Source organism: Anabas testudineus, chromosome 17, assembly GCF_900324465.2.
Source record: "Anabas testudineus chromosome 17, fAnaTes1.2, whole genome shotgun sequence".
NCBI classification, from domain to species: domain Eukaryota; kingdom Metazoa; phylum Chordata; class Actinopteri; order Anabantiformes; family Anabantidae; genus Anabas; species Anabas testudineus.
In genome coordinates this window covers 11,564,988-11,586,604 of record NC_046626.1, presented here as the reverse complement: position 1 = coordinate 11,586,604, position 21,617 = coordinate 11,564,988, and the positions used below count along the sequence as shown (strand labels likewise).

At 41.3% G+C, this 21,617-nt stretch overlaps 1 protein-coding gene across 6 annotated transcripts; it reads left to right on the top strand.

Annotated features, from left to right (window-relative positions):
* The first annotated feature begins 1,288 nt into the window (after positions 1-1,288).
* On the top strand, positions 1,289-21,148 carry kif1ab (kinesin family member 1Ab). 6 transcript variants are annotated; one of them, XM_026375354.1, is made up of 50 exons: positions 1,289-1,559; positions 2,609-2,785; positions 4,093-4,166; positions 4,329-4,508; positions 4,628-4,696; positions 5,003-5,181; positions 5,284-5,395; positions 5,585-5,662; positions 5,980-6,045; positions 6,156-6,173; positions 6,257-6,335; positions 6,425-6,503; positions 6,696-6,838; positions 7,016-7,054; positions 8,153-8,283; positions 8,423-8,502; positions 8,653-8,728; positions 8,916-8,995; positions 9,082-9,188; positions 9,355-9,438; positions 9,649-9,829; positions 9,914-9,986; positions 10,073-10,163; positions 10,268-10,416; positions 11,030-11,208; positions 11,323-11,460; positions 11,602-11,720; positions 11,827-11,912; positions 11,998-12,133; positions 12,308-12,491; positions 12,772-12,862; positions 13,050-13,168; positions 13,273-13,328; positions 13,756-13,864; positions 13,971-14,037; positions 14,174-14,258; positions 14,369-14,474; positions 14,728-14,751; positions 14,892-15,006; positions 15,160-15,293; positions 15,425-15,486; positions 15,577-15,722; positions 15,814-16,002; positions 16,117-16,188; positions 16,854-16,963; positions 17,087-17,206; positions 17,325-17,517; positions 17,633-17,751; positions 17,878-17,956; positions 19,341-21,148. In XM_026375354.1, the coding sequence occupies exons 2-49, from the start codon at positions 2,680-2,682 to the stop codon at positions 17,951-17,953; spliced, it is 5,109 nt and encodes a 1,702-aa protein (XP_026231139.1). In that variant the 5' UTR covers positions 1,289-1,559; positions 2,609-2,679; the 3' UTR covers positions 17,954-17,956; positions 19,341-21,148. The 6 variants fall into 6 exon arrangements, with proteins under 6 accessions (XP_026231139.1, XP_026231141.1, XP_026231138.1 ...); XM_026375356.1 differs by having other exon boundaries at positions 16,117-16,161; positions 17,878-21,148; XM_026375353.1 differs by having other exon boundaries at positions 17,878-21,148.
* Positions 21,149-21,617: the final 469 nt, after the last annotated feature.

The following is a 21,617-nucleotide window of genomic DNA, read 5'->3' as shown; positions in this document are numbered from 1 at the left end:
ACTGGTAAACAAATGGGACTCGTGGGGCTGGGACTCTGCGTTACCCTCTCACTGACCTTTGTGCTCAACCAAAAACTCAAAACTTACCCAAACAAATCAGGAGGAGGAACCATGTAGAGACGGGGAGTGAGAGAGGCCATAAAACTTTAAACCGCCAAAATGCAATAGTATTTACCAGCCGATCTAAACAGAATTTTTTTTTTTTTCTGAAGCATCTTCATGTCTCTATAGCTGTTCTGTGAGGTTCAAGTGTGGGCACTAGTTGGGCCACTCAGTGACAGGCAGAGGTTTGTCCTGAAGCCACTCCAGTCTTGTTTTGGGTTTGTTCTTCAGGTTATTGTCGTACTATTGTGAAGGTTGGGTGTTTGACAAATGGTTATATACCCTTCCTTTGGTCACTGTTGGATATTGTAAGTAGATTGCAGGGACAATACAAATACATGTAAATGTATGTCCAAGGACACCTCGACATGTAGCCAGGAGGAATCACTAACCCTGGGGTTTATAGACAACTGCTCTAAGCGGCCAATGCAGGGTTAATTTCAAAAAGCCCTACTGGTTATAAAACCTGCAGTTTTCCACAGATTACTTGTTGGTTCTTTTTGATTCAAGTTGTAATCTTTCCACAAGATGGCACTGCAGTACAGATGCTGTGATTACGGACACTGTATGGATTAATGTTCAAATGCTGTCAAAATAAACAAAGTGCATGTTCATTGGTTGATCAGGTTCGTGTACTATGTGGTGCGTAACGCGCATTTTTTGTGTCAATGTGGAGCCAACATGGAGAATAATTAAATATAAAGACCTCTAATAATAACACGTTGAGGTCAGATTGATTAGTCAGTAGATACCGGACAGTTACTCAATTACAGTATTTGATCCCAAATGACCATAAACCCTTTGACCTGCAGTGAACCTGGAGGTTTTGGGGGCACCTTTAATATGTGGGGTTTAAGACAGTTGCATCTCTAGCCCTGCAGTCTGGCCCATGACAGCCTCTCTCTCTCTCTCTTTTCTGTCTCATCCTCCTGTTTTTATCCATGTTTGTCTCTGAGGCCCCAACCCTGGTCCTCTCCTCTCCCTCCCCTCCTCTCCTCTCTGTGCTGCATCGCTCTGCCTCTTGGCTGCGTGCTGCTGCTGCTGCTGATGTCACCACCGCCTCCCAGCATCCCTGGCACAGCAGCACCGCCATTTTCCTACAGACTGACGGCGGGCCGCTGGAGCATCATCCTCCCAGCCACCCCCCTACCCCACACACACACACACACACCCCCCGTCTCCCACTCTTTTTTTAATTGACGCACCACTGTGTTCAACTCTCAGCCCACCCAGCGCTGCAGCTGCTGCTGAAGCTGCGGCTGACTCCGTCTCTCTTCCTCCGGCGGATTCTCCATGTATGGGTGCACGGAGGGAAAGGATGCTGTAGGCTGACCAAAAACAGCGAGAAAGGCACAAATCCAGGCTGGAGAGGAGATTGAACGAGGAGGCACCGGAGGATCCGTGCGCTGTTTTGAATGGGATTCGCCCTCTGCGGTCGTCGAGTCTGAGTTGCTGAGGTAAGACGACGTCTCATGTGAGATGTTTTTCTGTCATCATCGCCTCTGAAGGGTGTCACGCGTTGTTTGGGATGTCGAGGCCTTTATTTGTGCGTTATAGATGTAAAACTACAGCGCTGCTCCAGGATAGTTTGATTCCTCTGCGCGTCTTTTAATAACCATCATCTTTTAAAAACATCACGTCGTCTGTACTCGGAGTGGAAAGTGTCATTAAATGTGCGCTGACCTCCTTTCTGACGCAGTGTTGGAAGATTTGGTGTCCGTGCCGTTTGTGTTTACGCGGCCTGTCTTTGAGGTGCGGCAGGCAGATCAAGATGGAGGAGGCAATATTTACATAGGCTTTAAGGATTCACAGACTTTACCGCAGATTTGGTGAGAATTTGTCTTATCATCGCGTTTGCACTGGACATTTAATGTCCTGTCACGACGATGTTCAGGGTTCATGCTTTATTTTTCATCAGCTGAGGTTGACAAGATGTTTGTGATGTCGCGTTGCTTTCAGGCAAATATACTGTATATCGCATAGATCAGCCTAAATAATATGTTCACTAACAGAGCCAAGTCTAAAACTAACATAATTGGGATGAATTGTTATTGTAAATGTGCTGTGAATAAAGGCTACAGTGAATTATGGTGAGTGTTTTTATTCGTGAGAGGAGATACAGTGTCACTACGAGGCCCTGAGAGATGAGGCGAGGGGATGATGCAGCCATCTTACTGTGCAAAAGAGGGATGCTGCTGATCAAACCATATCTCAGCCATTTAGTGTTTTAAGAGCTGTGACTCTGTCTGATTCAGGGTGAAATGGAGGATGTGTCATGTTGTCTTACTCATTTTAGTGACGCTAACAAGGCCATGTCACTAATATGTAGAATAATATACCAACACATGGTGATTAAAGAGTCTAATTAAGTCTAGATTTGGGCATTTAACCGTATTAGGCTGTGAAATACAGAGCAGTAACAATGCTTCACAACAAATGTCGGTCAGATTCTTCCGTGTATGCTTCTGTACATCCAGTAAATCTGGCTCATCATCCACCTGTGCAGGTGCCAGGTGTGTGTCTGTGCAGCCACACAGATCTCCAGCTCTTCCACTCACTAACACACCCACCTCCATCATGGCGGGGGCGTCGGTGAAGGTGGCGGTGAGAGTCCGACCCTTCAACTCGAGAGAGATCGGAAAGGAGAGCAAATGCATCATCCAGATGTCAGGAAACACCACGAGTGAGTACTAATTCAAGTATTTCACAGGGTATTGTGAACAGGAGTAGTGACACAGAAACATACTGTGTGCTGTTCTCCATTTACATGAATACTTTTTACATATAGAGGCTTAAAATAAATAACACATTTAGATCATTGCAACAGGAATTATGATAAAATGCAGGCGATGTACTATGCTCACTGTAGTCTGTGTAATCTATACAAGAAGGCAGCGATTTGAAAATGTTTTACACTTTATTTCTTTTGAGTCACTCTTAATCTAAAGTTGTGGTATCAAGAAATACAGGCTCAGAAATTCAGTGACTTCCTGATAATGTTTTGATGATATTCCCATTACCCACACTGAGCCACGCTTAACATTTCACCTCAGCTATTTGTCTCGTAGGCAGCTTTGCCCTCCAGCAACAAGAGAGCGGGCATGGAGGGAAACAAAAGCTTCAGTCAGGCCTGAAGCCCGTCAGTGTTTGTAGGATGTAGTGACCAACACAGCTCTCCTCGCTCATCATACGAGCTTCAGCGGCCTAAAAAGACCCCGTTGTTCTGGTTGAGCCCAGACACAGGATCAGCTGATGTGTGTGTTTGTGTTCTTTGTGCCTGTCAGCGTTTTTAATGACCTCATTAGAGGCAAAGATTCAAACTTTCATTATTTCATCTCATTAACTTCGCTGACTCTGAATGCGAGGGCTCTCAACTCTCTCTCGTTTGATATTTTCCTGCATTGAAGCCACACTTGAGTTGTTTCTGGCTGAGTGCTTTTTTCAGCAGCACGTTTCTGCTGCTGTGTCGAACTTGTCCACAGGAGGCGGTGCAGCGGATTCGGTTTGTAGCCAAAAGAGCAGCTGCTCCTGCTCAGTTCGAGGTCGATCATTTTCTCCATGCACTGCAACCCTCCCCTCTTTAAAAGGGATGATGGTGCATTTAAAACTGCTGCTATTAGAGCTAATAACACTTCTCTGATGTATTATTTTCTCTGGGAAATGTTATGACACAATATGTGCTGCTAAATGTGAGGAATACCAACTCAAATAGGTTTTGCTGTTTTAAAGTATCTAAAATAAAAACAAAACTTAATGGATAGATAGATGTAACATGTGAATATCCATAAAACAAAAAAATGAAAACAAAAATACAGATTAAATACAACACGGGACCTAGATGTTTAAAGACAAAAATACTAGGGCACAAAAATAAGGGAGAAAATGTATTGCAGTGAAACATATAGAATAAACTTTTATGCCTTCACAGTCGGCATCCTGCTACTTAAAATGAAACAATATGTGTACAAAACTTTTTTTGGTGTCTTTCAGCGATCCTGAACCCTAAACAACCGAAAGAAAACAAGAGCTTTAACTTCGACTTTTCTTACTGGTCACATACCACGGTGAGTAGCACTGCATCATTTCAGTTTTAATGATAGAAAAGTTAAACTTATGCATTAGTAAGAGAAGAAGATGAATGATTTGCTCTAATACAAATCACCAGTGGTGCAGTGAAAAACAATGATTTTCTGTCTCTCATCCTTTTCCCTTTAATTCCACTGCAGCCCGAGGACATCAACTATGCATCCCAGATGCAGGTGTACAGGGACATCGGAGAGGAGATGCTGCTTCATGCCTTTGAAGGCTACAACGTGTGCATATTTGCATACGGCCAGACAGGAGCAGGCAAAAGCTACACCATGATGGGTCGACAGGAGCAGGACCAGCAGGGAATCATCCCTCTGGTAATGAAACAGTGCCTCTCAAAGCATCAAAATATTTCTACTGAGAATAATGGTCTTTGGACCATTCAGACATATTTCTTCTTGACCACATAAATGACAATCCATTATTTGTTTCTCAGCTGTGCGAGGACCTTTTCACCAAGATTAATGACCACAATAATGACAACAGCATGTCTTACTCTGTGGAGGTGAGCGATCTTGAACTCTTTTACTTTTCACACGTTATTTTTCATATTTTGGCCACACAGTAGTTTCTGTGCTGTGTCTCACAGTTTGTATGTGAGCGCTGAGGACAGGTCGGCCTTGAAATAAGCCTGTACAGCCTTGTCAGTCTCAAACTATGAATATTAAAAGATGAATTAATTGAAACATAAATAATAGTTGAATGGGGAAGCTTTATTGTGCTAGTTAGGCTGAACCTGATGTACAGAATTTATAATCTTATATTGTCCCTGTGGTAAATGAGTAGTAGTGATTAATAACTCCTCCTCCAGGTGAGTTACATGGAGATCTACTGTGAGCGTGTGCGGGACCTGCTGAATCCCAAAAACAAAGGAAACCTTCGCGTCAGAGAGCACCCTCTGATGGGACCCTACGTCGAGGATCTGTCCAAACTCGCCGTCACCTCCTACAATGACATCCAGGACCTGATGGACTCTGGAAACAAGGCCAGGTGACAGAACTAGACTTTGTGCTAACTGTGGAGTAACCATTCGATTTGTACTTGGAATAATGTACCAACATCATCGTTAACAACGTTTTCCTTTTTTCCCAGGACTGTGGCTGCTACCAACATGAACGAAACCAGCAGCCGCTCCCATGCTGTCTTCAACATCATCTTCACGCAGAAGAAACATGACATGGAGACGGACAACACATCAGAAAAGGTCCTGACAATAAGCTCAGCTCATAGTCTTAGAAATCAGACATGTGCATCTTAAAAACACAAATCAATAAAGCCTTTAATTTTAATAAAATTTACAGCTACAGTGGGGGTGCTACCTAGTGCCAGTTATTCACCCAATCTTTTTCATTTAGAGCCATTAGATTTGATTTGTTTTTCTATTATTGTACAGGTCAGCAAGATCAGTCTCGTGGACTTGGCTGGTAGTGAGAGAGCTGACTCAACTGGAGCTAAAGGAACCAGACTCAAGGTAAGATGTTGTTTTTATGGTTTATTTTATTTATTTTTGCAATACACTGGAGAGACAGAAAGGACTTCAGACCTCTGAAACTGTAAAAAAACAGATCATTCAACATGTTTGTGGTTTTCACATTGAACATTATATACTATTTGAGTTCAACAGTTTTTTAGTCGAATTATAAAGCACAAATCAAAAGTAGTCAAAACTAAAAACACTCTGGACCCCAGAGGGTTAATAGTAATTATTATAAGGCAGATGTTATATTTAAATTTAAATCAGTGGATAAATACATGGAATTACTGAACTGTATTTCTTTAAATTTCCAGGAAGGAGCAAACATCAACAAATCTTTAACCACTCTGGGGAAAGTTATTTCTGCTCTGGCTGAACTGGTATGATTTTAACTTGTTGTCACATATACAGTATCCTGCAGCAAATTCTTATTTCCTGTTGTCAGAATAACTAACGTTGGTGTTTCTGATGTTTCTGTTCCACCTGTCAGGACTCTGCACCAAACAAGGTGAGTAAAATTCAAAAGTTTTATGACGTATTTCTTTTAGATTTTCTAAGGAGAATAGCAAATAATGATCATTTCGTGTACAGAACAAGAAAAAGAAGAAGGTGGAGAGTTTCATTCCCTATAGAGATTCAGTTCTCACCTGGCTGCTGAGGGAGAACCTGGGTATGCAAACATTTAACCATTATTTTTTATAAAAAAAAACTATAATTTTCTCTGTGAATTGATGCATCGTCTTATTTAATGTCCTGCAGGAGGAAACTCTCGCACAGCCATGGTGGCCGCCCTCAGCCCTGCTGATATCAACTATGATGAAACTCTCAGTACCCTCCGGTGAGGAAAATGTCAAATTTTCAGTAGAATAAAGTAAAGTAAATAGTGACAGGCTCAACTTGTAGAGTAGTGATTTAATAGTGTATTATCAACTACATGCACCACTGTTCCTGTAGTATTGACTTCAGTGTGCGGGGCCTCTGGATTCATGCTTCACACCTTGACGACTGTATCATCTTGTCCCATGATCAGCTATGCTGATCGTGCCAAACAGATCCGCTGCAACGCTGTGATCAACGAGGACCCCAACAACCGCCTGGTGCGTGAGCTGAAGGAGGAGGTGGCTCGCCTCAAGGACCTGCTGTATGCACAGGGCCTGGGAGACATCATAGAGAGTGAGTGTGAGAGAATGCACATAGGTTTAAACACACAAGCATTTACAAAAATGTGCATTTAGACAGTTTTTGTTTAGGCTGGAGGTGCTGTAGGTGTCTCTCTCTCTCTCTCTCTCTCTCTCTCTCTTACTCTCGCTCTCTCACACACACCCTCTTTTTTCTCCTTTGTTCTATCAGTGTATCGCTGCACCGGCCCCACCATCACTGGTTTGAAATGTGTGTATAAACTCTCGCAAGCCTGCGCTTTGCAACTAATAAGATTCCTGAACGCCTTCTCGAACCACACCAGAGACTCAACTAACAAACGCTTAGACGTTATGCAAAGTCAGACAAGACATACAGATGATGAGATAAAAACTATGGAAAGCATGCAGCGATTATTTAGAGCAACACAAAAATAATCTGTTAAACTTGTTGCAGTATTTTCTCAGTAAAGCCACAAAATGGCCTCCTTTTACATCCCATCAGTTCTGATTCCAATGCTTTGTCCCTGCTTTTAGTATGGGGAAGCTCTAAATACTTTTATCCTTTTAACACACTTAAAATGGCTAAAAAGCTTTGCACTGTGATCCCACGAGGATTCTGTTTCACCATTATAAATTACATGAAAAGGAAAGCCAGCTTTGGCACAAGGTGTTTTGTGCTTTATTTAGTAATCATGGAATAAAGGACTGACTGGGAGGACGCCATTTTAGACTGCTGAGGAGCTTTTTTCTTTGCTTCCTGGTTCTCTGTGTGTGGAGCTAATTGAAGCTATGAGTCAGGGGCTCAGAGGCCTGCACTGCCAGGAGCTACGTCACCAAAGGCTGTGCTGAACAGTTATTATGATGTGTGTCACAAAAAGGGGAAAATCAGGCTGTACTTGGTCTTTATGCATTTAGTTTTATATATATATATTTCTTTTTTTTATACTCATGCTTGCAAGCTTGTTGAATGCGTATGTTTGGAGGTTAAAAACAAAGGTTCAGGTCTTTAACTTACAATCTATTAACAGTTTGAGTTGCTTTTTTTCTCTGCAATGGCTTTGGTAAGCAAACAAGCACTGCTACTTTGATCCATTATTTGAGCTTTCTCTTCTTTTTTTGTGCTCCTCCCTGTTGTTCCCCTGTTTTTTCCCTTTTTTATCTGCGTTTTCCTCAATACCTCAATCCCCGATGTCCCTACTTAATTACCTGGCGTCTGCTCCTGTGTCCTTCCTTCCTTCCTTCCTCGCTCTCTACCATGCAACGCCTCTCTCTCTGGCAGACCTGTGCGATTACAAAAACTTTGTGAATAATCGCCAGGCTGTCAATCAAAGGGGTGATCTCTCCACAGTGACCAACGCCATGACGGGGATGAGCCCATCGCCTTCGCTGTCAGCCCTGTCCAGCCGCGCCGGATCCATCACCAACCTCCATGATCGCATCTTCAGTCCGGCCAGTGAAGAGGCCATTGAGAGGCTCAAGGTAGGAATAATGATGACAGGACTATTCAAAATGGAGAATTTGGAAAAGATGTGTGATCAGGAACAGGAAAACGGGAGTGAAATCCAATGTGAAGGCAATTGATAAATCAAAGCTTGAGTTTTCTTATTTTTATTAACAGGAAACTGAGAAAATTATTGCAGAACTCAATGAGACCTGGGAGGAGAAGCTGCGTCGTACTGAGGCCATCCGCATGGAGAGGTTTGTCTCCCATCAGCCTCAGCTGTATTGTGTGCAGACATTAACATACTAACACACTGAGCTAAGATGGTGAACTTTAAACCTGCTAAATATTAGCAGGTTTACTCGTGGTCATGGTCAGTGTATAAACTGTCTGACTGCTTTGTGTAGAGAGGCCCTGCTGGCCGAAATGGGTGTTGCCATGAGAGAAGACGGAGGCACTGTGGGCGTCTTCTCCCCGAAAAAGGTCAGATACCTGTTAAGTCAGTAAGCAGATTTTATAAGATCTACCTGGTAAATATATTGTTAATAGGGTTTTTTAATGGGATATTTACATAGGTTACATCAATGATGTGTTCCAATGGCACGTTGTGTTGAGTGGTAGTATGTTAGATATACATATGATAACATATTTATTATAATTTCCTATTTAGACTCCTCATCTAGTGAACCTGAACGAGGACCCGCTGATGTCTGAGTGTCTGCTGTATTATATAAAAGATGGGATCACCAAGTACGTTTTTCCATTTTCCATTTAATCCAGATAAAGTGCTGTGTCTGGTTCTATGAATAAATTAAATTTTCCTTATCCTCCCTCAGAGTTGGGCGTGAAAATGCCAAGACTCGCCAGGACATTGTTCTCAGCGGCCATTTTATCAAAGATGAACACTGCACCTTCAGCAGCACAACAGGCCCTCAGGGAGAAGGTAGAGTCTGGCTACTCTCTGTGTGGCTTAATTTGCAAAATTAAAATGTTAAATAAACATTGTAGCAGGTAAATACATTTTACAAAACAAGCCCAATGTCTGTTTTGATTTGAAATGGTATGTGGAAATGGTTGGTTAATAGTTTTATGAACCTTTTCTGGAGCAGGATGTGTCGTCCTTGAGCCGTGTGAGGGAGCAGAGACGTATGTCAATGGAAAGAGAGTGACCTCGCCTATTGTTCTGCGCTCTGGTGAGTAGCAAGTTTTCATATTATTTAGTTAATCAAAAGGTTTCTACTTTACTACTGAAGAGAGAAACATATTGGGAGACAAATGTCTGGAAATCGCATAATTAGATTTTAAAGGTGTGATCTGGTCAATTTTTATACGCTAATTTCAGCACCTTGTTCTAAGCATAACATCATGATACAACCTGACGTTTGACCTGTTGCATTTTTAAGGGAATCGCATCATCATGGGCAAAAGCCACGTGTTTCGCTTCAACGACCCGGAGCAGGCTCGCCTGGAGCGAGAGCGGACACCGTGCACTGAGACGCCGGTGGAGCCCGTGGACTGGGCATTCGCTCAGAGGGAGCTGCTGGAGAAACAAGGCATCGACATGAAGCAGGAGATGGAGCAGAGGTGTGTGTGGGAGGACAGTCAAGTAATAGCAATGATCGCAATGATTATAGAATTATTTATTGGATGTAATAACTTTGCTTTCAGGCTTCAGGAACTTGAGGATCAGTATCGCAAAGAAAGAGAAGAAGCCAGTAACTTGTTAGAACAGCAAAGACTGGTAGGAGACAACATCAAATCCTGTTTTGTTTTATCCTAAGTCTGTTTATTGGAAGCTATAAATCTAAGCTATGTATTTTCCATCAGGACTATGAGAGTAAACTAGAGGCTCTTCAGAAACAAGTGGACTCTCGCTACCTGGAGTCACCTGAGGAAGAGGAGGAGCCTGAAGAAGAAGGTGTCTATTTGTGTTACCTCATCGAACAATCATCATCTGAAACAGTCTTTTATTTGATCGCGTCTTATTCACATATTGACATTGGAACATATCTTGTCCTCCAGTGCCGTGGACACAGCGTGAAACCGAGCTGGCTCTGTGGGCGTTCAGAAAGTGGCGTTTCTATCAGTTCACGTCTCTCAGGGATCTACTCTGGGGCAACGCCATCTTCCTCAAGGAGGCCAATGCTATCAGTGTGGAGCTAAAGAAAAAGGTTGGACATTAGAAAACGTGTGTTACGTGTCATTATTTATTTGAATGTTTTTAATTCTATGCAAAGATTTATTTAAACAATACATCCCACATCTACTATAATTCGGCTACCCCTAAGCCCACTGTGAAATCCCTATACTCTTCATTACCTGCACTTAACACAATAATTTGCTTTGCTGCTTCATGTCTCAGCAAGTTATTGATTTCAACCATCTGCCCAAGCTGCGTGTTGTATTAGAGTCAGCAGCTATGAAATCCTGCTGATGTTTCACAGCTGTAGCACCTTTAATTGAAGCACCTAGATTTAATGTGTGTTTGTTAAAAACCTGTGTTGGTTTAATGAAGACAAATATTGCCAGTGTTGTGCATGGATGCGCTATAGGAGTTATACATTGAATTGAACAAATCATTTTCCAACCACAGAATGTGAATGTGAGCAGCAAAGGCTTTGTTCACTCCATGTAAGTCACTACGTTCTCGTCAGCCACCAGCTCCCCCTCATCCTCCGTGTACCTCTCTACCATCATTCACTTGATGTGTGTGATTTTGCAGACGTCACACAGTTGGACGTAAACAAGCAGTGACTCATGTTTTATGTGCCGTGTCCTCCACAGGTGCAGTTCCAGTTTGTCCTATTGACAGACACTCTCTACTCTCCGCTGCCACCTGACCTGCTGCCCCCCAGCGAGGCTAAAGATAGAGAGCGACGACCTTTCCCCCGAACCATTGTGGCTGTGGAAGTACAGGATCAGAAGAATGGAGCCACACATTACTGGACTCTAGAAAAACTCAGGTACCACAAATGTGTCATTAAAATGATTGATCATTCTCATTCTTAGCTGATTCAGGCTCAAGCCCTAAACTGTGTCAAGGGGTCCATAAGGGGTTTGTCTGCTTTATCTTGCAGACAGAGGCTGGACCTGATGAGAGAAATGTACGACCGTGCTGCAGAGCTTCCCAGCAGCGCTGTGGAGGACTGCGACCATGCTCTGACCGGAGGAGACCCCTTCTACGACCGCTTCCCCTGGTTTCGTCTGGTTGGCAGGTCAGTCACCAGCCAACTACCAAACAGACACTGTTCCTCTCCTGGAGGCAGTATTAACTCAAGTCTTGTTCTTTTATTGCACAAAATAAGCACTTGATGGCGGTGAAATCCTCTCATTGCTCTCTCTGCCTTTCTCCTCAGGGCTTTTGTGTACCTGAGTAACCTGCTGTACCCGGTGGCCCTGGTACATCGTGTGGCCATCGTCAGTGAGAAAGGAGAGGTGAAAGGCTTCCTCCGAGTGGCTGTGCAGGCCATCTCAGGTACCACTGATGGTGGAGTATTATCTTTATGGCAGTGTTTGGTGAACAAGCCATTATAGCTGTTCTCTTTTATTTTGAAATGTTGTAATATTTTGCCTCTCTTCAGCTGATGAGGAGGCTCCTGATTACGGCTCTGGTGTGAGGCAGTCAGGCACTGCCAAGATCTCCTTTGAGGACAAACAGTTTGAGAAGGTAGTAATGCACTTCTGATTATTAAAATGAAATTAGTCTTCTATAACAAACAAAGCTGTCTAACTGGTTTCTTGTCGTGTTTTAGTTCCAGACTGAGTCGTGTCCTGGTGGTCTGTCACACTCCAACACCTCACAGGAGGAGCTGCGAATTGTGGAGGGAGAAGGACAAAATGCTGACATTGGAATCTCTGCAGATGAAGTTAACAACAACACGTGTGCAGGTGAGAGGAGACCTGTGCTCTGGAAACTATTTTATTGTTTATTTGTTAATATTGTTCGACAATGTGAGTTTGACCAGATGTTCCCAACAGACCTGCACAGTGCTTTTGGGTCTGCCAAGTATTCATCCTCCACCATCAAATCTGTGTTTATGTGTCATCCTCTGTCTCTTGTAGCCAGCCTGGAGGCTCCCAACAGCCCGATCAAGAGTTTGGGTCTTGGTCTGGATCTTCCTCTGGACCTGTCTCCAGAGAAAGCTCTGTCTCACCTGAAGATCGGCAGCACCTTCACCTTCAGAGTCACCGTCTTACAGGCCTCCAGCATCTCGGCCGAGTACGCCGACATCTTCTGTCAGTTCAAGTGAGTAGTAGTGATACATAAACGACATCATTCTTAGTAAATGCTACAGATTTATTAAGTATTATTGATGTTAAATGCAGCGTGTAGCAGCTTTTATTTATTGAAAGTTATTTAAAGTTCAGTCTGAGTCTGAGTCTTGTCTCAGTTAAAGTTATTATTCAGATGCTAACTGATAATAATCTGACAATTTAATATATATGAAATGTTGAGTCATAGTAATTGTCTGCATATTTTGTGTGGTTTCAGGGTCAGACGTTTTAATGTCTGCTCTTATTTTCAGTTTCATTCACCGTCACGATGAAGCTTTCTCCACCGAGCCGCTGAAGAACACAGGCAGAGGACCCCCGCTGGGCTTCTACCATGTACAAAATGTGAGCACTAAACTCGGCATCCCCTGCTGTTACTAATCAATAATACTGATTACTGATGACGAGTTGTGGAATATTTTTGCTGTCCTTTTAAAATATCTTCTTAGTGGAGTTTTAATTATTAAACAGGCTCCTCAAATATTTATCTGTGGAGTGTAGTTGTAGTTTTATTCCTTCTGTTCTCTGTCAGATCACAGTGGAGGTGACTAAATCCTTTGTGGAGTACATAAAGACTCAGCCCATCGTCTTCGAGGTGTTCGGTCATTATCAGAAACAGGCTTTCCCTCCGCTCTGCAAAGACCTGATTAGGTCAGGAAGATGTTTGACCTTGAATTTCTTTCAAACTAACAGTGAATTGATATTTTAGAGATTGAAAAAAACACGTTTTCAATTTCCTGTTTGGTGTTTTTCAGTCCACTGAGACCTTCCAGGAGGCAGTTCCCCAGGGTGATGCCTTTATCCAAACCAGGTAAGTAGTTTTTAAGAATATATCAAACATTATTGCTTATCCATGATGAATAATGTTTTTTATTGTATTCTACTGCCAGTTAGCAGAATTTACAAGTCGTATTTTTAGACTTATGTTTGATTTAATAGGATAAAATAAAAAATATCTTCAGAACAGAGCTGTGAGTTTTACAAATTGCCATTACAACAAAAATCTAATGAATTTTTATTTATTGCAACATCGGAAAAGCACACAGATGTTTATGTTTGAAGCTGTAACCAGCAAATGTTTTCAATTACTAATGACTTAATAATTAAAATATTATTCATATATTTTATGTTATTTATGTTTATGCATTTTGTTCAGCTTTAGAAAATAAGGTTTCTTATTTTCCTTCTTGATTTATGCTTTTTCTTTAATCTTCATTCATCTGTTCTACATTCTTCAGTGCCAGCTACAAAGCTCAGCACTTTGACGCGCTCCACCGCGGGACCTTGTCACGCCAAGTACGACCTCATGGTCTTCTTTGAGATCTGTGAACTAGAGGCCAACGGAGAGTGAGTCCTACCTTTATAGTTTTATATACCAATACTACTTTTTGAGTACATCTCACTTATAAATGAGTATTAGCATGTAACGTCTTTATATTTTCCTTGTTTCCAGTTACATCCCTGCTGTTGTTGACCACAGAGGTGGGATGCCCTGTCATGGCACCTTCCTCTTACATCAGGTCTGAGCACGTTTTACCACATTGCCATGATTACGTGAACCACCTTCAGATCTTTTATCTTGTCTCTCATGTTTTCTTTGAATCTGGAGCTCCAGTAATAAACTGGTTTTCTTCCCATCTTCTCTGGACTTCACAGGGTATTCAGAGGAGGATCACAGTTACTATCGCTCACGAAACAGGAAATGATATTGAGTGGAAAGATGTGAAAGAGCTGGTTATTGGTGAGTAATGAGGACATTTGTTCAGATTATAAAGAAATAAAAACCCCAGTATGCTTTAAATAATGTGTTGTCAGCAGATTAAAATCTCATCATGCCTTCTTTGACTTCAGGTCGTATTCGAAACACACCAGAGGCTGATGAGACCATCATAGACCCCAACATCCTTTCGCTAAACATCCTGTCTTCTGGATACTTCTGGCCAAAACATGATGACAAGTACGAGCGTTGGACGCATCAATATGTCCTTATTTTAATTTATCAACAAACCTACACTATATCATTCAGACAGAACCATTGCTTTGTTTTATTTAATTTAGCTTCACTATGCTTTTTCTAATCACACATTATTTGCTGCAGTACATGTTTTCAGTTTGCATGGTGCAATATTGTTTGCTGAGTTTAAACTTTTAACAGCTGCCGTTAAAAGCTTCTAACTCATGTCGTGTTTCTCTTTATTCTTTAATGGCAGCGTCTCCTTGGGAGTTGATCATAGGTATAAAGCCAGCCATTTCTTTTTTTTAATTATTGTTTTGAGATAGAAGAAAAGTCAATTTGTTTATATGTTGTTAGCTTGACTCCTTCTTAAAAAAAAAATGCAGATAATTGATAATATTTTTGTTTTTTCCACTGCAGAACCTTCTATCGGTTTGAGGCAGCATGGGACAGCTCCATGCACAACTCTCTACTTCTGAACAGAGTCACTCCTTATGGGGAGAAGATCTATATCACCCTCTCTGCTTATCTAGAGGTACTGAGGGACACATGTAATTCTCAGTCACATGGATTTTTAAGTTTTTGCTTGCAGGATTTTCCTGAATATCCTTTCTTAGTTTAAATACTATAAAACTGATTAAGCCTCATTGAGACCAGATTCTTTTTTATCTTCTATATATTTCACTAGATGGAGAATTGCACTCAGCCAACAGTGATTACCAAAGATTTCTGCATGGTGTTTTATTCCCGGGACACTAAGCTGCCGGCCTCTCGCTCCATCAGAAACCTTTTCAGCACCGGCTGCCTCCGACCCTCTGAGAGGTACAGATTTATAAATTCATATAGTCTGAATCTAGACTAAAAGATTTATTTATATATATTTTTTAATGTAATCAATTGCAGTTTAATTGGAATCAGAATCAGTCTTTAAATATGATCTCTTTCCACCTCAGTAATCGTGTAACAGGAGTCTATGAAATCACTCTGTGCCATGTAGCAGACAATGGAAGTCCAGGTGAGAAAATGAGCTATGAAAAATATATTCATTAAACATTAGACACTGTGTTTTAACATACTGAGTGCAGACAATTTTATTCATCTTCAGGAATGCAGCGCCGCCGGCGCCGTGTCCTGGACACCTCAGTGGCGTATGTCAGAGGAGAGGAGAATCTGGCTGGATGGAGACCCCGCAGCGACAGCCTCATCCTCGACCACCAGTGGGAGCTGGAGAAGCTCAGCCTACTACAGGAGGTGAGTTTGTAGAAGAGATAACAACTAGAGAATTTAGAGAAAATACTGCGAGACTACAAAAAGTAAATTTTATATGTATTCGCGGTTTTAGGTGGAGAAGACCAGGCATTACCTGCTGCTGAGGGAGAAGCTGGAGGCGACTCTGCAGGCGGGACAGGATGCGCTCTACAAGAGCAGCGACATCAGCGACTTTGCAAAGAGTCCTGTCCTCAGTCACAGCCCTGGCAGCAGCCCTGCCCCCGACAGCCCCAACCAGAGGCAGAGGGAGCTGGCTGCCAAGGTGACCTCCACGACCTTTATCAATGTTTATCTGTTATTTTCTGATTGCTATGATCAGATACAGAATATATTCGACATCTTCTAGAAAGAATCCGTTGTCACATTCTTCTTTCAGTGTCTGCGACTGCTGATGCACACCTTCAACAGGGAGTACAGCCAGGTGAGCAGCAGTGCCAGTGAGAGCAAGGTGAGCCCCAGCCTAGGCCCTGTAACCTGGCCCATTAATCCTTCAAAACCTAATGTTTACCGCTGTACCTTCACAAAATAACGAAGCCCCACACTTTACCCACTGTCATTAATTGGTTATTCAGCCATTTTTTTCCAGCTGTGAGTTTTGTCTTTTCCACATAGCATCTACTATCACATCACTAACTACTCTTAACCTTAATAACCACTCAGCAGATCAGGGTTAAATATTATTCACTGATAATTCTCAGAGTTTGTTTCAACCAGATGGATGAGAACAAGAAATTTGTTGCTGCTTTATTACAAATCCATATTTCACCCCTTAAAATAATTTAGTTTCCCTTCCTTTCATCCCCTTGTCCCTCACTGTCCCTCCTCCTTAGAGACTGCGAGGCTCTTACTAACCTGCAGCTTCTCCTGCATGTTCTCTTTAACGCGTTTATCAGCAAGGGGCTCTTAGACATGATGAGAATTGCAGTGGTACAGTGATGGTTCTGCATTGTCAGAAGCTGACAAATGGTCTGATTGAACTGTTTTCTGAATGCATGTCTGTGTTGTACGTGCTTAATTGTTTGCTGGTATGTTTTGTCTGTATTTGTCTTGTGCGTGCCTCTCCATGCATGATTCGTTGTCTGCGTTTCTGTGTATGTGTGGGTGTGTTTCTAGCTCTCTGAGATGTCTGCATCACTAATGAGAGACTCCTCTTCATCTGGACTGAGCACGCTCACTCCGTCCTCTACCTGCCCCTCACTGGTCGAGGGACACTATGACATAAGGTAAGTTTACAGTTCAATTCAGCATTTTCCATCTTTTATTAAATATACACTTTTACAAAATTTAATTAATAACACAGATGCTATTTTATTTTGCATTATGAACATGCTGCTTGTTTCGTGCAGACACACTGAACCCAGTTCAGGAGCATCCACCCCGGATCTGGACCCCTATAGCCCAGTGGACAGAAAGAAAGCTCTCAAAGGGTGCACGTTTGTTCCTGACATACAGGAGATTCGTGTCAGGTCAGATTCCACAAATATCTTTTTTTTACTGTAAACGTTACTGTTCTTATTTTCATTTAACTAAGTTAAAGTTGTATTTATTATGTCTTAACCTCTGTATTTGTTTTTTCACATGCAGCCCTATTGTGTCAAAGAAGGGCTACCTACACTTCTTAGAGCCCCACACAAGCGGTTGGGTGAAGCGCTATGTGGTGGTGCGCAGGCCATACGTCTACCTGTACCGCAGCGAGAGGGACAGCGTTGAGAGAGCCGTCATCAACTTGTCCTCTGCAAAGGTGGAATACAGCGAAGACAAGCAGACCTTACTGCGGGTATGAATGAGCTTCAGTTCAATAAGAAAATTTAATTTTGAAATAAGAACAAATCAAAACCAACTCAGTGAACCTGTGTGAACTCTGCTGATCTCAGAGTGTTTCATGTCTGCAGACTCCCAACACGTTTGCCGTGTGCACCGAGCATCGTGGGATACTGCTGCAGGCCACTAATGACAAAGAGATGCACGACTGGCTGTATGCCTTTAACCCTCTGTTAGCTGGCACTATCAGGTCAGTGGTGTCACTCAAAACAAACTTTAAAGAGCCCTTTCCTGTTGAATTAACACAGTTTAACTTAACTGCAGTAATATTTCGATTATTCCTTTTTATCTTTTTATCATCCTTTATTTTCCTCAGGTCAAAGCTCTCTCGGAGAAAGTCGATCCAGTCGCTCCCATCTGTCCCGACTGTGCCGTCTGCTCAGAGGATGTGACAGGTGAATCAGCCTGGTGGAAAACGACGAACAAACGAAACAATACAATCTAGAAGCTCAGATCACCATCCTGCTCTATGAACATAGACCATATAAACAAACTTATACATAGGAGCATTTAAATACCCTTCTATATAACATCACTCAACCGCTCATCCCAAACCCCAACAAAACCGTACGTTCTCTCTTTTTGCAGTCGACACCTCAAACCCTGCATGGTGTGCTCCCTCCTGACCTTTAGCAGAATACATAAGAAAAACTAACTACCCAAATACCATAATTAACTTTCCAGTGCTTTATATTGGGACTAGCTTTGGTTTAAACATGTAGAAAACTGTCATCTGTGAGCCTACGAACTCCCTTTGGAAAGTTACTTTGTGGTCAGCCCTGAAAATAAGACCCACCACCAGGTGAGGGGGGACATTAAATGTTTCTCTGTGTAGAAGTGTTGTTAAGTGCAGGGATGATAGCTCCACATGCATCCGTCATACATAAACTGTACAGTACATTACCTCAGTTTGAAATGGCTTGGTGCTCTACAGCATAGAGTATTTGTCCCGCTGCAGACGTTTCAGATAGCTGATAACAAATCAGTCGTTTAACACTGAAGTAGCATGAAGAGGGATTGGTTAGGACTAAATAGTAAAGCGGTATCTGTGTTTCAACCGCTTTCATGAAAACTGAATTCGTTGGCTAGACTAAGGCAAAATAATCCACAATCAGGAGAGATAACTCGTGTCCTTGCCTTGTTCTTGATGTGCTTTTTTTACACTATCCCTTGTGCGTATAACCATAAATAAAACACTTTTATTGTTTCTGTTGTAGGTTTGTGGGACTGTTATATATCTGTAACAAGACCACAGACCAGTTTGGTTGCATGGCACTTTATTGTCTTTATTGAGTTAATGTCTTATATCATTCACTCAATTGTTTTAACCAAAGCGTTATTTTAGTTTGAAAACACTGTTCACTGTGTTAGCACATCATTTTTGAGAAATAACAGGATTTCAAACACATAGTTCAACATTTTTGGAAAAAATGTTTAGTATTTGCTTCGTCGCTGTGTAGTTGATGGTTTGTATGCTTTATGTGAAGTTACCGACAGCAGCTGGTAAGCTTATGTTATGAGGATGCAGCACTGATACAGAACTCCTGTCAAGAAAGCAAATCATTGCATATCCAAAAATGTTGAATTATTCCTTTAAACTAATCAATTGACCTGAGATGTTCTATGTAGTGAATGCACCAGAAGAACAAATGTACTGTATGTGTGTAGTTACGTGTTTATCAAAGAAGCACTTATTCTGTCTGTTAGGGGCCAGCAGAGTTGCTTAATAAGTTTATTAATTTAAATGAAATCATTTATTAATCAAGTCTCCTCCTGTAGCGAAGTGGAACGTTGAAATGATCCTGGACCTGCAATTTGTCGAGGACAGTTGCTTTGACTGGGCAAGAGTGTTGTCCATGCACCAGATAGTGCCTCCCTTCTTTTATCTGCTCTCTCTCTTTCAGTTACGTCTTTGACATTAACTCTTCCATGTCTTCAAGAACCTTTATGTAGAGTAATAGTAAATGCTAGAGATCAAGTTTTTATTATGATGATCTACGTCAATGTTTTGGAGAGTGAATATTATCAACAATGCTTTGTAGTACAGTATGTTGCTATAGCCTGTAACAGTACAGTTCAGCGTATATCTCATTATCACTCACTGTAAATGTTGCATTTAAAATCAATTCTCCTCGTAGCTTTTGCACTGTAGCTGCTAGATATTTAACATCCTGTTGCTTGTGCAGAAGCAAGAACAGTTTGAATAGCTTTGGTGTTGTTATGACTTTATGTCCAGAGATGGTTCCTTATTGCTTTTTCTTGTCTGTTATTTTAAAGTGTACCAAGATGACCCCAAACATTGGTCTTCAATAATATCAATTGAAGGAGAGTTTTAACTAAAAAACCTAATGTAACGTACACTAAAGACATGATCAGCCAATCATTTAGTCTTTCACAGAAAGTATTTAGGACTCTCTATGTCACAGGCCAACCAACCTGGTGAGCAAAGAAGCCTAATGCTTTTGAAAAGTAAAATTGAGATTTGTAGCTAATTGTTATATTTTTTGTCAGTTAGTAAATAATCCGATGGGATTATATAATTTATTTCTGACTGTTTTGGGGTTATCTTTGTATATTCAGTTTTGTGAACTGCTTAAAGATATATGTAAACTGTATGTTGTCTGCTGGAACAGAAGACAGTTTTACTCATGAAGTTTGATGAGTTTTATGTTCTTAAATGTACTGCACTCACCTCACGCACAAAGCCTCTTTATTTAATATGATTTTATATGATAGTGTTTTAAGAATGTATGGAAAAGACTGCTGTGTGATATTTAATGACATCATGGTCCTGTCCTGAAACAAGTAAAACATTATATTCTCTTTTGCCATTTATACTTCATCCATTAAACCAAACTACATAGACTTTTATCTTCAGTTTAGAGCTGGCAGATGACGTGTAATGCTTCCAGCCCTAGTAGTTCCAGGGTATCTTGTTAAAAACACATTGTGAGACAGCTTTAGTGCACTGGCCAATAATTGTTAAAAGGTAAATGAGTTCCTTATTTTATATTTGGCTCCTTTTGAACTGTCATAGCTCTGGATCAACGCATGCAGGTCCACTTATCTTCTGCTGTCCCTCTCTCCTGCCTTACCGCTTGCTAATGACAACAGCTTTCCTCCCTTGAAGTGATGCTTGTAAAGTATTGTCATTCATGATCCTTGTAATGGCTAACTGGAAACCTTCCTCTCGGCTCTGTCTTGTATATAAATGGAGATTTCTGTGTTGGGTCTCATTACACAGATGATATTAACTCTCTCTTCCTCTGTATACCATGATGAATAAGGATAACAGGCCTGCTGTTTAGTCAGGTGTCACCCCAGAGTTTAAAGTGCTAATTGGGGATCAGTTTTGCACATTTCAGCTCAGTATGAGTGAGGTGGTCATTGTAGACCAGATAAATGATCCCAGTTCTGCACTTTTGCTCTGAGCAGCACGACAGAAGCAGAAACAGGTCCCAGTCTGTGGTGAAGTCTAAATCTCAGTGCTCACGTTTATCTTTGAGTGTTCTGGAGTTTTTTCTCATGTCTGTGGACACGTAACAGAAGTTGTGAAGAAAAAAATAAGGCAAATAAATAAATTAGTGTTGAACCTTATGAAACATTTCTGTGTTTTGTCTAATTGTTGCCATTCATTTCATTTTTGTTTTTCATTCTAGACAGTGTCTCAGTTTATGAGCATAACAATTATAAACCTATAAAAGAGTTGTACACAAACACAACATTCAAGTAGCAAGAAGTACAAGTACACTAACAAAACTGCAGTCTTTTAGTTTGAAGCACTATTAGAAACAATTTGACACCTTTAAAAAGTAAAAAATTATAATAATTTCTAGTAATTAATTACTATTAAAGTTAAATAGTCGTCTGATGTGAAACTAAAACAGCATAGCTGCTTAAAGTGGAGCAGATTCTCAATTACTCTGTGTACTGACAGGTGGCTGATCCATAACAATACGTCATAATTTATTAGCTGATTATGTTTTTATCTGCAAAAGTAAAGCTGAAACATAAATGCAGTGGAGTAAAAGCACAATATTTCAATGAGAACTGTAG

Bases quoted from the DNA above. Each gene is read 5' to 3' on its own strand.
- kif1ab (XM_026375354.1), top strand. From the start codon at position 2,680: ATGGCGGGGGCGTCGGTGAAGGTGGCGGTGAGAGTCCGACCCTTCAAC. The intron at 6,839-7,015 runs GTGAGTGTGAGA...TTGTTCTATCAG, and splicing joins CCTGGGAGACATCATAGAGA to TGTATCGCTGCACCGGCCCC. The intron at 13,865-13,970 runs GTGAGTCCTACC...CCTTGTTTCCAG, and splicing joins GAACTAGAGGCCAACGGAGA to TTACATCCCTGCTGTTGTTG.